Source organism: Tetrao urogallus (genome assembly GCF_951394365.1).
Source record: "Tetrao urogallus genome assembly, chromosome: 18".
In the NCBI taxonomy this organism is placed as follows: Eukaryota; Metazoa; Chordata; class Aves; order Galliformes; family Phasianidae; genus Tetrao; species Tetrao urogallus.
This window is the reverse complement of record NC_136831.1, coordinates 2,179,475-2,197,791: the sequence shown is the minus strand read 5'-3', so window position 1 is coordinate 2,197,791 and position 18,317 is coordinate 2,179,475. Positions and strand designations below refer to the sequence as shown.

At 45.3% G+C, this 18,317-nt stretch overlaps 1 protein-coding gene across 1 annotated transcript in view; it reads right to left on the bottom strand.

The window, feature by feature from the left end:
- The window catches only part of RAB11FIP4 (RAB11 family interacting protein 4), a gene marked incomplete at both ends in the record, with an annotated part of 83,218 nt that overhangs the window by 46,661 nt on the left and 18,240 nt on the right, over positions 1-18,317 (bottom strand). Inside the window, 2 exons of the mRNA XM_079544494.1 lie at positions 1,629-1,717; positions 9,756-9,843. Coding sequence (XP_079400620.1) covers positions 1,629-1,717; positions 9,756-9,843 — 177 coding nt within the window. The remainder of the gene's footprint in view (positions 1-1,628; positions 1,718-9,755; positions 9,844-18,317) is intronic.

Here is an 18,317-nt window from a genome sequence, read left to right as displayed (position 1 = left end):
CTTCCTGGAAGGCAGAGCTGTGCAGAGGAGCTGTGAGATAAGCGTGGAGCGTACATCGTGCATCATTTCCTGTCCTCTTACCACCACCTCTCAGAGGCCACACAAACACTGCATCGACCCAAAGTGGGCAGACAGCTAGCTGTTCCTCTCCCAGAGGCACAAATCTAGGATGCAAAAGGGAATGCCAACAGCTGCTCTCAGCATTAGCAGCAAACACAGCTCCCACCTCTTCTGGCTGCTGGGAAGCTTTGCAGCCACGTCTCTTAGCTCATCTTCAAGCACCTTCTCTGCAGTGTGTCCTTGGTTAATAGCAACTCCCAGAGGAATAGAGCCGTGCCACCTGCCTTCTAACGAGCCAGCAACATCTGCACAGCAATAGGAAAACATCTAGTGTTTGCAGAGAGACTGCTTTGCATTTTATAGTCTCTATCATCTCTTGCAAAACAGGGAGTTTGGTTTATGGTATCTATTGAGGTTACCAAGCAACAGCATTGCGGGTATCTATGTCACCAGTTACAAAACAATACGGTTTCAGAAACAAGCAGACACAGTGTTGTCAGCCCTCTACCACCCAGGTTCTAAAGCCAGCCTGTCATCTTCATCGAGTGAAAAGAGACAGCAAGCTCAGGCAACTTCTGTCCATGAAAAATGTTGGTGGCCAAATTCTGCCCTTTTGTTTGCAGTCACAGAGGTGTCCTTCAGTCCTGTGACAGACATTCTCTGCACTGAGGTGACGCAATTTCTCTACCTTCTGCCCAAAAAATGGAAACTGTTTTGTGTGTTGCTATGAAGCAGTGCAGATAACATGGCCCAAGGACAAGGTCCATGGCATTTACACCTCCCACCACATGCTCCAGCAATTGAGTTTAAGTGCTGAACCCAGCTATTCACAAAGGAGTACAAGGAAAATGGGAAATCAAGATCTTGGTAGAAATGAGGATTTCTCCTATGCATGCTGTGGGAAGGCATGCACAGCTATGGCATTGCACACAGTCCAACTGTTAACACCTCTAACCAAGGCACCAGCATGACACATTTGGATTTCAGGCTTGTTGTTTGGCCTCAGTTCCCAATCTCTTCCACACTGACTCACTAAAATTTTCATCACACAAAGTATGTGTGTAATGGGAGGATCTCTTCTCCACACCTTAGTCAACGTGAAACTCTTTTTTGTAGTCTGATTTTCCAGCCGGATGTGTCAGAGCTGCAATGGTAATTGGTGCTTCCTCTGCTGAGCTTCTCGGCTCAGTAGCTGGGCAGCTCTTGACCTGTAGACTTTTGCTTCCTAGACTCACGACTATTAACAGGTCTTCCCTACTGATTTAAGCTGTATTTCACACAGGGTAACTGTCAGCTGGCCTCAGAGAATTTAGGATTTGATTAGCATTGCTATTACAAGCCTCACTATTTGCTTGGCTGTGAAGGGAGTCATCCTGTACAAGCTTGCTGGCACCACACAAGTGAAAAACACTGATTGTATCTAATTAAATTAGTCAAACTTCACAGGTGAACAAGTCTTCAGAGCCCTTCTGCAGATCATAAACAACAACAGCATTTGTAACAACCCAGCTACACAGCACTCCTGAGACTTCCTCAGCGCAATGAGACAAAGTTAATGCTCCTCTTACCTGGTAATAGTAATCATCATACTGCAGCTCATAGTGCTGAGGCCCAGAGTTTTCAGGGGACAGAACATCATTCAGTAACTCTTCACAGCCTGGAAAATAGGAACAAAAGCAAATGATCAGGCTGAGTTTGTCTTCCTAGAGATTACATGCACAATGAAGGAAGAAGCAGAGTCACAGCTAATCTTTATGCGTGAAATTTGAAAGTTAACTCTGGAATATATATATAAATAGCTGAAAGAAAGCTCTGCCTCCAGCATGAGGCACTAAATTGGTACCATCACACTGATGCTGACTCACCACGAATGCTCTGAGCTACAAGGAAACGGAAAGCTGGACATCATTTGGTTCAGTGACTTGTTCTGCAGCATCAAGACCACCCCTGACCAGCACCAAGCTCAGGATTCACAGACCTGGTGCTAACTGGTGTCCACCTGATGTTGTTTCTGATTCTCTCCTGTCCAAGGGGTGGACTGGGCAACATGTCACAATTTCCCCTTCAAAAAGGGCTCTGCCACAGGGCACACAGTGTTTGGCAAGCAAACATTTATGCACTGCCATCGAAGACTTTCAACTTTTGTGTTTGCTTTTGGTAACCACATGAGCAGCTGGAAAAATCAATGCCTGCATTTCCCTCCGTCCTTCTCTCATCTGAAAACCTGAGACAAATATAGAAACACTGAAATCACCAGATGTCTCATTCCACATTAATTACCACTGACTGCACTTGGCATGTGGAGCTGCAGAAGGCAGCAGTGTCAGGCCAGGTTAGTTTACAATAACCAGTTTACAGCCTTGGGCCTAAACTGTGTGAAACCTCAGCATGCACACACACTTGAAAGCCGCAGTTATTCAGCGCAATACCTTTGGCTGTGACCTTCTGAAAAGAGACAAGATATGAAACATTTGGCCTTGAGAAGACGTCTTTCTACTTGACTTGCCTTGTCTGTCTCTAAACATTTCTGACTCACGTACGAGCTATTTGTTTCCCCTGGTTTCAGTATTTTGTATGTCAGCATGTGCTTGACTGAGGTTACTTTCTGGTCCTCTTCCAGAAGAGGATTTTCTTTTGTGCATTTTGACACTAATATCAAAAGCTTATTACTCATCAAATTGCTTTGTGCCAGCACTCACTGTGGCAATCTTTACAGATACGAACAGCTTGCTCTGCTAAATGGCCTCTGCGTGATATGGGGCATGTACCCATCAAATTACCTCCACAAAAGGACAGAAGGAAAGAAAATAAATGCCAAAAGTTGCATAGCAGTGGATGTACACTGCTGCAATGAGGATGTGGTTACACAATTCTAAACATTCCCAGTTATACCTTCAGCCATAAATTTAAGCCTTATATTCCTAATGAAATTGTACTAGCAGTGCTTCCAGCTGAAGACCTCTAATTGGTCAGTCTTTATTTCAGCCTGCTAGATAAGCAATGTGTCACCTCCCTCAGCCTTCTCCTGTGACCAGCGTGGGGCAGCTCTTCCCACTTCCTCATGACAGCCACCTGGCACAGGCTTTGTGTCCTGTCCAGGACCACAGAAGCCAATCAAGCTTTTGATCCATTTCCAGAATATCACCAGGCATTTAATCCAATTTGGCATAGCTCAGTTTGGCAAATGGAGACAAATCTTGCTTGCACTGAAGTCACAGACAGAATTTCTATCGACATTGACAGGCTCAGGATGTAGGTTCATCTGAGACAATCTCTGTAAAGGTGACTTTTTGTTAAGAGGATGTTTGAGGGCACAGCAGCTGACGTTCCCCTATGAGAGAGGTTTGCTTAGCATGGTTGGCATGCTGGCATCACAGCCTGGGTCTCCTTATTGCGCTGGGAAGATCTGCATGTTATTACAACTGGTAAAAAGGAGAAAAGAAAAATGCTGAGAGGTCCTTTTCCTTTGGGATTATTAAAGTAATAATTAAAACATCACTGCGCTCTTGCAGTCATCTGGACCTGATTCAGCAACCATCAGATCAATGGAAAGATGCCCATTGGCACCAAGAAGCTTAGAATTGTGCCACTGTTTTTATTCCTGTTTAGAACTGTATTTAAAGAATTAATTCTCTGTTGCTCTTTCCCCCTGCCAAGACACAAACTGGAATCCTTAACCCTGGAAGGCCCAACCCTTAGCACCAGGAAGGTGGGTTTTGGCACACTGTCAGTCAGTACATCAGTGTTCTTGCTAAGTGTTTTTCAGCAACAGTGCTAAAACATCTCACCTTTTGCTTCCCTTATCTGAATGATAATTTTGCAAGTACTCCAAGGGGCATAACATAAAGAGGGGACTGTATTAACCTGCAGTCTCAAATACAGTGTATGTGTCTTCTTATTACCTTAGCATATTTTGGCTTGCAGCCTGGGATACAGCGGTGAGCTAAATTCAAATGTCACAGACAGAAAGGAAATTAAAAAGTAAAAATCAAGGTTTAGTCTGGCAAATCTCAGTGTGGAAACATGAAGGCATTGGACAGCAGTTTGCTCAGGGAGTGCTCTGGCCTGGCACACAGGGTGCTTCCTGCTGCTACCGTCTCTCTTGAGGAAAAGCATTTTGGCTCTGCTTGCAGAACTGCCACGATGGATATTTCAAGCCATGCAGCACTGTGCACTTAAGGTTACAATCTGTCCATAAATAACCCATTGCAAATAAAGGAAGGAATACTTTCTGGCTACTTTAAGGATCTCCTGCACGGAAATGCTCTATTATTGCTGTAATTTCATTTTCCACGAAACAATAAAACTGAAAGCCACTTATATGGCTGTTTGGAGCTATTTTATTTGAATGCCTACTTACATCACAAGATCTTAACGTGCTTAATATTCTGTCTGTCTTGCTGTGGCTAGGAAAATTTCCTCGTGTACATTTCTGGGCTGCACTTGGCAAACAGATCTAGCTCCACTGCAGTCAGTGAGGCAGTAGAAGAGGCACAGAGCAAACCCAAGAACAGCTTCAAGTCCTTCCATACTTATCAGCACAGCTCTGCAAAGGGCTGCCCTCTGTGGAGAACACCCTGCGGAAGGGCTGCACACCACATAAAGGGTGACAGAGACCCAAAACAACCTCACCTCTGGAGGTGAACACCAATACCAGGTCACAGAAGGACGGAGGTGGGGCTGCTGAATTTCCTTCTCTGGCCAGACAGGTGCGAGGTGAGCCAGCACTGACCATACCACCATGTTCTCAGTTCTCACCCAACAGAATACCGAGTTCCTCTCTATTCTAGTTCTGTCTAAATTACTGGAGTTTAACACAAATAAAACAAAACAACCCCAACCATTTAACAGTGTTAAAAACGCAGAAGTAAGCACAGCTCCATTGGCCACTGATGGATGAGGGAGAAACTTGTGATGTGGGAATTATTTGCAGAGGCAAAGTGAAGTAAAATGACACGACTTGTCTCTGGTGAGGGGAATTCTGCTGCAGAACAAGAATTGTATGTCATACCATAACCACTACATCATTTATCCTTTCTTCTTGTGAAAACACAGATATCCCTTGAAAATACCCAGCTAAGATTAGCAAACTCTCAAACACAGTGCTGCCCGTCCCAGAGAAAGGACAAGATCATCTTTAGCCCTAAGCAAAGATTATGCAAACGTTTTCCAAGTCACTGAAGGGGAAGAACCTTTAACATTTTCAGTTTGCTCAGGATGCCAGACGTGATTTTCCTTCCCACATCATTTTACAAATTTGCCTTCAGTTTCATTTGAAAAGGAAAAAAAAGTTTTTCACACTCTAACGTTCAATTTGCAAACAGACATTCTGGCCACAAATAAGTGCAATTGCAGCAAACTGATTTCCTGCAAAAGCTAGGAGGAGAATTAACCCGTCTTGTGTCAGGCAATTTTCACAGGCAATTAAGCCGTTTTAATACCATAGGAAATAAAATCTGATTACCTAATTGAATGAAGTTGGTTTCAGGCGTTTTTCCTAAGACTGATAGCTTCTCACTTCACCTACCCTGTATCCTTAGTGGTGTATGAGACTCATTTGTGTTTCAGATTGAGCCTTAGAAAACTGCAATACTTTTAAGAACAAACCACATCATTAAAGAGTGTTCATTAAAGAGTGATGGCATTAATCACAATAGCAGAGCTCAGCTCTTCATCATACCCATGACAGCCCTCCCCAAAGCCAGCCCATGTACCAGTGCAGGTGGCCCAGCCTCTCCCCTTATGAAAGTCATTGTCCAGCACAGCTGTCACTGCTGCTTTCGTGGTTAAAATAAGCTATTAAGTTGGAATAGATTTGCCTTTTTCTTCTGATTCTGCATTAATTTGTATTCACGTGGTACCATCTCATCTCTGAGCTGCAACACCAGGGTCAGCAGGGGGAGCTCGCCCTTCATTTGTCACAGCGCTGGGTTTTTTGTAAGTATCAAAGCGGAGGGACTACTGGAAAGACAACAGAAATCTTAAAATAGAAAGCACAGATCAAACCAAATTAGATCCTGCTAGACAGACCAAGAGCCTGGTACCGCAAACACGTCTGGCTGCAGAACCTCGCAGCCTTTCGAGCACATTAGAGATAATAGTTCCACTCAAACCTTCAAGCATTACAAGTGCCAAAAATATTTACTGAACGGTGCAATAAATTCAGCACAGCAAAAACAGCCATTGCTGAGCAAACTGTAATGGATCCCATGCTGACCCTGCTGAAATCAATGGGAACTCAGGCTGAGGATGATGTTCTGGCTGCTCTCAACATCCCTGCACAGTGCCACTTCAGACACTGTTCTGGCTTTGACACAGCTGCTAGGTGAGAGGGTACAGGTGTTATTTGATGGCAATTGCTCTCCAGACTAATGCAATTATTAGAAATAAAGTCATGCAGTGAGCAGATAGCAAAGGCAGTAGTAAAACTGTCATACTCTGGTACTCAAGTGAAACTGCTTCAAAGCTTCAAATTTGATGGCAAGCCTGTCCCTGGCACTGGCAGAGCCTAATTGCATGGGGAAAATAGCCTAGACAGTAGGGGCTCCATTCAAATGCTGAGGCAAAGTGCTTTAACCCACGAAGGACAAGCAAAAAGAAGCAAAGCTTTCCACAAATAGAACATGCTGCTACCTGAGTAGTGTTCCAACCAGGGACACAGCAGGAGCGAGCTCCTCCAGCACACCTCTGCCCCCTACTCTGACACCTCCACTTGGAACTGATCTCTCCATCACTTCTGGAGATGCCTGCTGTTAGTGGGACTCCTCAGCACATCCTTCCCCATGGTTCCTGCTGTTTAGCAGCTGAAGAAGATTGTTTCTTCCACCTGAGAGTCCCAGCAGCTGCTGTGGAGGTACATGACTCACACACCATGAGGTTTATCTGGCTCAGGAGCACTAAGAGAAGGCAAGGCCAGATGTCCACTTGTAAAGCACCACAACACCTGGCATTTTTACCATGCAAGACAGAACAGTGCCCTGTTTACGTAGGAGAGCAGCCAAGCTGCAGTTTTGGGACACAGGGCTTGAGGTTTCTCCTTGCAGTGAGTTGCTACCACTCAGTTACAGAGCAGACACTGAACAATCTGATGTTTGGATACTTTTTTCAGGCTCCAACAGTTAGCTCTCAGCCAAGATCAATACCTGGATCTGAAAGGGATTTGAATTTATTCTAGGCGCTTCAAGCCTGATGTTTTAAACACCAATTCAAGACAAATTGGACTACCAAAAACCCCTGTATTTTGCAAAAAGGTTCTTCAGTGCACCATTAAGGCAAGTACGTGTGAGATAACTTAATCTGAAGCCTCATAAATGAGAAATATGGCAAGGCATTAGGATAGTAAAGTTTGATTTTAGACATTTGGCTTCATGAGCTAAGAATAACACAGCTTCATACTCTGTCACTGAAAAAAACACTGATTTATAGTAGCATCTAATTTTGTTCTATTAATCTGATTACTCCAAGCAATTGCAATAGGCTGGAAAGAGTCATAGTCATACTCTGCTGCTGCCAAGACTAATTGCTTTTGTTCAATAACAAGTCTGCTGCTATCATTGGGATGTGGCTGCACTGAAAAGCAAGAGGTGGAAGCTTCCCATCCTGAAAGGCAGAAATACCTTTTTTTCAAACTTCAACATAACCACTTTGTCACTAAGGGAAAAAAGCATAACTTGTAACTAAAGACCAATACGACTTGCTCATACTGTGAAAATAGAGCCAGATCTTCCTAAGAGATGCTATGAAAGCACACGTAACAATGTCTTATCAGAAATAGATGCAACTGCTCCTGCAAATACATGCACTTGGCACTGACACTGAGTGCTGACAAAGCTAACAGTGTGCTAAGACAGCTCCACGTGATGCTGCAGAATTGGAAGATTTCTCTGTGTCTGTTCACACACTAACAGCCATCAAGCATATCATAAGATGCTCCACATGAGAACTTTAAGGTACTGATAAACGGTGAGTACGGTATATTCCAGGGTATTTGATTCAGCCATATTTGTGCAGGGCTAGACCCGAGGACATGTGTGACCCATTCCCACAAGGTGAGCAGGGGTGGAGGTCTGCTAACTCACAATATGCCCACGCTGTCCACCTCTCAGTAAAGGATATGCAGATGCCCGTTCCTTCACTGAGGCTAATGCCCACTGGCTCCTATTTACTGAGAACAAGGGCACTTCTATTACAGAACAGATGTGCTCAAATGCAGCAGGGGGGAGGAGTGAACCAGGAGCACATCTTTCGACTGTGAATTACAGAGGGTTAACAGGTGCACAGAGCTTGTGTATTCTTTAACCTAGAACCCTGTTTGCTTTTAGAAAAGGAGAATGGCTAGTGCAGGCTATAGAGTTTATACATCAATGCGTTAACTTTTCTTTAGGGCTTTTCAGTGCCTCCTGTCAAATACATCAATATCACCCTGGGAGGTGCCTCCATGCACACGGACTATGAGCAACTTCTCACTATCTTCACATAATTACACGCTATCCTCTGTTACCATAAACATTAATTAACGGCTATGGTGCCGCATTCTTGCATCATTATGGTTCATAAGAGTTTCATTGTAGCAGACTTTCCAGAGGACTCCCCCCCAACCAGGCTGCAGTTGCTGTGACATTCCCTTTGCCCCTGAAGCGAAGCCTGGGAGCTGTGATGGCATTCTGCATTCACTAAGGACACACCAGGTGTCTGGAAAAGGACAGGCTGAGTTATTTTGCTATGGGAGGCTAGAAGACTTAAAACAACTGAAGTCTCTCTGCCGTTCGCCCCACTGTCCTTTGGCAATGCTATAAATGCACAGCAGTGCCTGTGCCTTCTGAACAAAGGAGATGGTTTGATCTAACTGGTCTCTGCCTTCCAGGCTCCTTAACATGTCCAGCCTGTAATTAACTCTTAATTCCAATACAAGCACCTAGGTAGTCTGAAAACATGAAGCAGCTGTACCTTGCAGATAAGAAAAGCACAACAGTCTTAAATTTTCTAGTAGAGAAATTAATGCTCAAGGGTTTCCTAACTTCCCTAAGTAAATCAACAGCAGAACCAGAACCTGAGAGCATCAGATTTGGGTGCTGCCTGCCAACCATAAGGCTACTCCTTCTTCTGCTATTTTTTCCTGCTATGTCCACATCACATTTGCTTTGAAAAATTAACAGTAAACCAACATACAAGCATCTGTGCATGCAGGAACTCTAACATTGCTCACCGGTGATGCATGAATTGCTCAAGAAGCAAAAATATACTGGCTCTGTTCCCAGAGTTGCCCTACTGTCACTACAAATGATCACAGTCAAGAGCAGCAGCAGCCAGTCCAGCCGTGCTGCTTTCTGCTGCATAAACATCAGCCAGTCTCAGATAAGGCATAATTGCACTGCTGCACCAAGCAGCACCAGCTACACCACGAGTGACGTGGCCAGGAACACTCAGCTCTCACTGAAGGGGTCACCCAGCAATCCTCACAAACACAGAGCTCAGAAACAAACTCAGCTCTGGGTTTTTATTTTCTAATTCCTAAAAGACCGAAAAAAGAAAGCTAAGATGGACCGCAGGGGATTATAACTGTTTGTGCCTGTGTGAAGCAGGAAAGCATCCTGCTGCTCCCTAGCTGACGTACTGGCTTTGATCCTTACATTTCCTGCAACCAGAGAAACATTGGTAGCACTGAAGTGGGTTATTTTTAAGAAACATGCACATACCTTTGATAGCAAAAACTCCATGGCAGAAGTCCTTAAAATTGATTCTTCCCAAATCATTTGGGTCCAAGTACTTTGCCAGTTTTTCCACCTGAAAGAAAAGATTATAAAAATGCACATTGATATTGGTGAACCACCTTTTGTCCCACTGGTCTGTAACTTCCACAGAACAACTGCAGTCTGCTTGAATCCTTCAAACCACTCTGCAAGCAGAAATCAGGTCTTACAATTGGATAATCCGTGTCAAGAATGCTCTGACCAAAGTTTCTACACGTGGGACACATCAGTACTCCTCCACATGGACCTGGAGTGTATAACAGGGGGCAGACGTGTGACCTCACCTGTCATCTGTAATGAACAGTGCTAACAGGTCTGCTCCCCCTGGGGCCCTCATTGCTTATATAGTTAACAAGTTAAAACCTTTCTGAGCTCCACTCCATCTTCATCAAAAGTTACAGGGGAAGGAGAAAGGATATGCACAGCCCATTCATTCTCTGAAGAATCCAGACAAAAACAGTCAACACTCTTTGGCCACTTGGAATCAAACAAAAACTCCCTTGCCACAGCAGACGGCACAAGTCTGAACAGGAAAATACATGAACATTAAAAAAAAAAGTTGTGATGTGTTCAGTACAGCCAAGCAATGCAGTTATTGCTTATCATCTCAGCTTTACAGTTTAGCAGTTCAGATCATTACTCACTGTAAAATGAGATTACGTTGAATTCAAACACAGCCACCAAACTGGCATTTGCCCCAAAGAAGGTCTGGCAGATTTTTCCTGGGGATGCTGATGAAGAGGGAGAAAAGCAGTCTGACAGGAGGTGCTGTTGTGTTGTGATGTTTGGAATAAAGGAAGCGAGGCTTTCCACAGAAACACAGAGCTGAAGAGGGAAAACCAGGAGAGAGGCAGAGCAGCCCAGAGAGGTGGGTCTGTGCTGGGACACCCAGCTGGCTGCTCTCCCATCACAAATCTGCTGATGGCACTGTACAAGCCCCTCTTATCCCTGTGCCTTCACATCTCACACCAACAGCCTCTCACTGCCCAATCAGCAGCACTGCTGAGATCTTGGCTGGACTCTGACCGCACAGAGCGCAGCCCAGATGAGAGGAGCAGGTGAGAACAACAGGTACTGTGGGGTGCAGCACCATCCTGGTAACTCCAGCATGAGCTCAGAGATGTCAGCCTGCACAACAGCAAAAGCCCAGCTGGAAAGATATGCAACAAACGAACCCAGGTGACCTAATTTCTCAATGTTCTGTGTTGCTGTTTTATAAACATACTAGCAGAAACCTAGCAGTTTCTTAAAGCCCTGCAGATAAAGCAGCAATGTGTGCACATAATGCCTCTTCCTTCCTTCAGATTCTCTTTGTGTTTTTAAGTTCTCTATATGCTAATAAATGCTTCAATTAGCCAAAAGCCTCACTTAAGATATGCAAATCTACAGCTAACAAAGGTTTTGGGACAGTGAGATGCAATTCCTCAAAACACAGCAGCTTCTGCTCCTTGCAGGATGTTTCCTGTCCCTCGAGTCCCAGCAGCACTGCAGAAGATCTCCCCAGCTCTGCTGCCTGGTGCTCTTCATCCACCCCACACCGCTGCTGGATGCCGTGCATGGAACAGAACAGTGATGCTGTCACACAGATAACAGGCAATGAAAAACTGTGCAGGCACGGTCACTATCAGAAACCAATGTCACAAAAATATCAGCAATCGGACAATTGTTTTACATTGATAACATACACCCCATAGTACCGCTGTAGAATTCAAATAGAGCAATAGGAGACAATCCCAGTGGCTTTCCTTGCTCAGGATGAAGGCTGGGTACCACCACTGACACAGCAGTAAATTAACAGTACAGAGGATGGCAGGTGTGGAAGATAAAAGAGTACATTCCCTCCAAGTCTTTGCTTGAGACATTTTATTCTAGGCAGGAGGGCTGAACCACAAGATATCCCAGATGAGCAACTTTGATCTCCATTCAGACACAGACTTTAGACATCATCCTCTCAACCCATAAATTCTGTCATGATGTTTTATTCTGGATCGTCAAAAAGATTCACATTTTACATTCAAAGAGCCATGAGACCTTCCTTCCCACCGATCTCCTGGCTAATTCAGACTGTCTGCTTTCATTTTGGAGGCATCCAGACAAAGCCCAGACTCGTGCCCTGTGAGGCCTGGCTCCTCTCTGGATGGGACAAGAGGGATTTTCCTACTGATATCTCATTTTGTATACACGTGAAATACAGCTCAATATACAATACAGGCAGACAAAACATCAAGCAGAATCCATGTATAACAAAGACCAGGCACAGTTCCCTGCAGATACAGACATTTGGGCTGCAGGTCCTGTAACCACGAACACACCTGTCCTAATGAACACCTTGCTCATCCCTCGAGACACAACATGCACTTAGGGCTCTGCAGTTCCCATCAGCAGCAAAGCTTCCAGAAGGTGGGCACTTCACCAGAAACCACAGTGTGGGTTTAATGCATGCAAGACCAGCTGGAAATCCTTCCTGAATCCAATTAAACAGATACAGGCTCACTACTGGAAAGCAGGGTCACCGTTATCCTGCTCACCTTCACAGACAGCATAAACGTTACAGAAAGATGAAGCAGCAGCAGAAATTCCTTTCTTCAGACTATTTTTGGATGCACTGAAAGCGCCACAATCACACCAGCCATTGAGGCTGGCAGCAGCAAGATTTTAGAGCTGAAAAATCTTCCTGAGCACCACACACAGATGTGGCAGTTGGTGTAACAGCCCCATCCCAGGGACAGTGATGAAGACCTCGGAGTGGCCACCAGCTGGGCATCAATCTCCTCACAGACACAGCAGCAGAAGATGATCAGACACCTGTCCTCTGGGCTACAGACCAGCCCATAACTCTCCCTGACAAATGGCAAGCTCCCATTGTTGCTATGCAAGTAAATAGCATTTCAGATGCTTGCAGGGTTGCTCTGGAGAATCCTATTTCCTGTAGGTCTCTTGCTAAGAGGCAACAAACTGTTTTTTACGTTTTAATACAGATTCCTGAAGGCAGCTGGGAAGCCTTTGCACAATTTAATATTGTGCCACAGCACAGCAGTGTCACTGGGTGTTCCCAGCAAGCCTGGTATGCTAAGTGCATTTTCGAAAGTTGATCCAGTGATTTTAGTCCACCAGTTTCTCAGTCACATAGAATTACGTTTTCTAATCAAATGAAAGGAGATACTATATGCCCAGATGTGTTTGTTATGAAGGAACAGAGAATATATTCATTTTTAGGTCTGAGCACTGTCTTAGCAGTAAATGAAATTATCACCTAGACAAAGTGCTTCAGTCTCCAGTTTCCCCCAAATCCAATTTGGCAGGTTCTCAATTAGATTCTGTAATGCAAATAACTGACATCAGTTCAGGAGAGATGAAGAACTTACAGAACAGCCCATGGGATCAATGCCAGTACTGCTCGCATCCTCAGCCAGCGCTAACCAACACAGCGCCCAGCAGAGGCTGAGGGATACGAGGATTTTCATCAGCTAGGACTATATTTAGGTAGGTAGCTGCATACAGTTAGAGCACTAATGCACACACGTGCACAGTACATAAAGCCCTGTGTAGCTGTGCAGCTTTGAGACCCTAGTGCACTCGATCAAGCACATTTAACAGCTGTTTTCTGAGATTCTTTGCTGCAGGGACCATCTTATCTGCAACACCTAAGAGGACCATCAGACAGGGCTTCTTGTTGGGGTCAGAACAAAAGCAAAATCCACTACATGGTTTAAGCAGCGTTTTCCACTTAGTTCCAGACTGAAGGCATTAAAATTCAGCAGTTTCAAGCTATGGCCAAATAAGCAACACCATCACAGCTACCTCTAAATCTTCTCCGCTGTCCATATTGTGCCAACCTTCCTTCTGTTCCACTTTGTGGAAAAATAATGTTCTAGCCTTCTCAGAAGGGGTTGGCTCCCAGCAATTAATCAGAAGAAGTTATAGCACTTATTTATTGCCCTGAGAAGGTTAAGGGCTTGTCAGCCCAACAGCTGGGCTGCACAACATTAAAACCTTCTTTGCAGTCAACAGCCCCATGGGCTTACAGATACAGCACTCTGATAGCAAACAGAAGCAGCAGTGTTTCAGCCCTGTAGTGGATGGCACGTGCCAGCCATGGATGCAGTCGGACTCCTGAGGTCCTGCACCTTCAGGCAGCGCTGGGCTCTGCCTCCTGTGCAGATCCCTCTGCAAAGGACAAAGGACTGCAACACCAACTGCTGCCAAAATGCAGTGCTGAAATGACCACGTGGTTGCTGCAGTGACTATGGGGAACGTGCCACGCACTCCAGAGCTGAGCATCATAGACCACTGAGACGAGCTGGAGCCAGAAACTCTTCTCTGCACCACAACACAGAGCAATCCCCCACCGTGTGGGTCAGCACAAGCAAGGCCTGGATTGCAAACTCTTCATTGTATGAAGAGAAGAATGGGGACAGAAATTAGCTGAATGCTCAACAGCCTATCCAGCTCTTCTGGCAGCTGCAAGGGTCTCTAATGAGCTCCTCGGTAGACATCCAGTATTCTCAAAGAGAAAAAATAAATCATTTTCTGCCTTGGGAAACAATTGGGGAAAATCATACCCTTTGTCCCTATTGTTTGGTTTGTGTGGATGAATGGGTGATTATCCTTTCTGTGTAATCAGCCAAAGCATTCGCCTCCTCTCCATTGCATTTCCCAGCTATTCTGAGTGCACTGCAATGTGATGTTTTCCCTGTTGCCTTCTGATACACATGAACAGCCAAGGAATGCCTTAAAGAGCCTCTATGATGAAGGAAAAAAATCCTTGAGAAAAGGGACAGAGCTCAGAGTGAAGGAGCAGTTTTGTAATCAGCACAGACCGTGGCAGAGATGCACATTAACAGTTCAAAAGCTCTGGCTGCCACATAGAGGTGAATGGCAAGGTGCTGTAGAACACACTTTGTAGGTAAGAGCCTCATGTATGGGCACCTCCTGACCAAGGAGCCCTGCTCAGGACTCCTGCCCAGCTCTTGTACTCATGCTGCCAAAGCAGAGAGGCATTATTTTGCAGCAAAGACTCCTACAAGAACCTCAATCCTGCTGCCATCTCCAGGCAAGAAGCAGCTCAGACCTCTACTGACCTCCCCTAATTTTCTTCAAGAACTAGCTAGCACAGAGGAGATTTATTCACACCAAGAAAATCTGTTAGAATTAGCTGCAATTTACTTCTCAGGGCCCCCACACTGGCTCCATCCACTAAAACCTTTCAGCAGGATCCAAGTCACAGCTAGAAGAGGCCATTTGAAACAGATAATTCAGCAGCCTGCCTTCATACTGCAGGAGTCCGTGAGCACGTCTCACTCTGTAGTGCACACAGGGAGCACCTGGGAGCAGCAGGATTGGCAAGACAAGTGCTGGCAGGAAAGGTCAGACCGTGCTGCAGCGGCGACAGTTGGGCAGGATCTCCTGAAGCAGAAGCGTTTGTTCAAAGCCTACAAAGACTTCCAGCAAAAGGAGATTACACATGTAAATGCTGCAGGGAGGAATTAGAGGTTGCCACGCAATTTACAGAGGGGGCAGCAGAACTGTACTCACTTCAATTTGAACGGACTTCAGACTTCAGGGCTTCAGAGTCCTCTCCCACCAGGGACCGCTGCACGGGGCTGTTTGTTTCACCACCACTGCCAGGGGGCACAGCTCAGGGATGCACAGCACATTCCTCTGTTACTTTGCCCTGTGCCCAGCTGCAGACATCCAGCCTCCAGCAAGTCGCAGCCTAGTATCTTTAGAGACAATGTTCGTTACAGGCTTCACCGTTTTCTTGCTTACATGAAGCCCCAACATGATGAACCTAGCTAGGAATGAGCTCCATTGAAAGGGCTGCTACTAAAACCACCCTGCCATATCTGAGCTGCACAGGCTGACAGAACAGAACAGTTCAGGCAGAAGGGGCCTACTAACATTGAGTCCAACCAACCACTTCAGGGCTAACCAAAAGCTAGGGTGTATTATTAAAGGTATTATCCAAATGCCTCTTGAACACTGACAGGTGTGGGGCAGTGGCATCATCCACCACCTGCCTAAGAAATCTGTTCCACGTCTGGCCATCCTCACAGCAAAGAAATTTTTCCCCAATACCTTGTCTGAACCTCTCCTGGGCAACAGGAACACACTGCTATGGAACAGCAGCATCTTCACTGCCGGTTGGTACGATTGTTCCCACCCTCCAACTGATAAATAATAGCAGTGCAGTCTGATACTCCTTTGGTTAGCTTTGTAAGCCAAGTCCACACAGACAGAATATGTTTCAAGCACTGCTACGCAAGGGGACAAACAGAAAAGGATACGTAAGTGAAGGAAAAGAAATAACTTCACATCTACAGAGAGGAGGACTGTGTACTGACTGTCTGGGATTTACAGATTCCAAAAGGAATGAGGATTCTCTGTTAAATTCTGGCAATTCTGGAAAGGAGGGTAAGATGAGTACAATGTTTTATCTTGCAGTATAGAGACCATACTAGCACAGTTGTGCTATTAATATTTTCATAAGAGATGCTGAAAACCTAGAAAGATTAGAGAAGAGACATAACATTCAAGGGCTGTGGAAATGCATTGTACAACCAGGCTAAGAGTTTTCGCAGTAAAAGGGAGACCAGGAGCTGATTCATTACTAGGCATAGGGATTTGTGCAAACAGAAAATGGCAGGTTGTAAAGGACACTGGTCCGGTAGATGGAAAACAAAGAGCCATTAACCACAAACTAAAAGCTCAAAATAGAAACTAGGCACACATTTCTATCAGCACGGCTGGTTACCTATGAGAATTACAAAAAGGAAGCAGTCCACTCCTGTTTATCTGAGACTTTTTGAGAAGACAAGATGCACCAACCCTGACGTTTCCCTTGCTCAGTGCAAGGGGGCTGAAAGCTGTGCTGCTGCCATTTAAGGACACCATGCTAGGCAACCTGGTGCTCTCTCCAAACCTGCCTTCACGCCCATGAAGTGTGTCCCCATGTCACCCAGGCAAGCTGTGGAGGGCCTGCATTTAGGAACCACAGGTCCCACAAACAGCCTGCCCCGGCCCATCAGTACCAGCAGACTGTGTCTCATAAATCATTCATGCCACTCCAAACAGCATCACGAATTTCCATCAGCTGCTGTCTGATCCCAACACATGCAGGAACACACATCACTGTTGGAAACAATGGCTTTACGTTTGTTCCGAATTTTGATTTCAGTCCCTCAGTGCTTTACCAGCGGGCTTCGAGCTGAAAGTTGACTTGTCAGTAAGTTTTGTGCAAGCAGCAGCTATTGTTACTGCTCCTGCTTTATCTTGGAACACCCAATTTACCAGCTAGAAGGATGATCCTGGGACAATGTCCTAAATGATGTAAGCAATTTGCTGAAGTCTTGCCTTGACTTTGAGTTAATTCCTAATCTTGCCAAATCCATCTATTGTGGCTGCAGTGCAAAAAACTGATTGAATTCAAGGGAGTCCATTCACTGGCTTTTCTGTTTCAAGGATGCAGAATTGCATCTTCTTCCAAATCCAACCTGCAGGCAGAGGTAACTGCACCAGCTGCTGCTACAGACAACACTGCTACAACTCTATTTCTCATGTAGTTTGTCCATCCTACTGCAGTGCAGCAGCTGACAATGAGCAGGCACCAGGAGCACAAGACCAGCATCTCCACAGACTCCTCCACCATCCATCAGCCCATATATGAGAAGCTCTCTCTCAACTTACTTCAAGAGAGCTAACGTGAGCAGAAGGCCATTCGCCTCCTTCCCTCTGATGCTGTGTTGCAAAACAAAACGTTTGGCTGTGCCCACCGATGGTACAACAGTCTATGGGGAATCCCACACAGTCTGGAATACCATGGGAACAGAGAGCAAGGCTAAAAATATGCCAGAGCCATCTGTTGGCTCTCCAGTGATTTTTTGGTGTTGTTCTGGAAACAAAGAGTTAATGTGCTGAACCGTAGAACGCTGATTCACTCACTTGCTAAAATAAACAGGGCTGCATTAACACCTTCTCCTCCACTTCTACCAGAACTGAAACCACGTCTTTCTGTAAAAATAAGACTGTTAGCAAAAGCTGTGACAAGCTGAAACGAATTGTCTCATCCATTAGCACATGTCAAATATAGCACAAAACAGTCTGATCTCAAGAGATGCAGTTGGTCATGTGGGCGCAGCAAGCTTTGCCTTTAAATGAAAAGGAAGATGTTTGGGTTGCAGCTGCCTTATCTACAAGTGATGCAGCATGGATTCATTATCAGAAACAAAAATTATTCTCCCTCTCTGCAGCTTGTGGTGTGTGTGATCATCCCCACCAGAACATAAAGGGAACTTCCACAAAATAACAGTTTTCATGGCCTCCAGTTGTGAGACATCAGCCAAATGGGATCTGCTCCAGGAATAATTATCACTTTAAAGGAAAACTGGGGAGAGGTGGGGCAAACAGCACCGGCTCCTGAGCCAACTCTTTCTCAGCGCCTTCCTTGCTGACACATCTGCAGTCACACTCCAATTGAGGTGCAGTCGCATGCGAAGAGCAGGCATGATA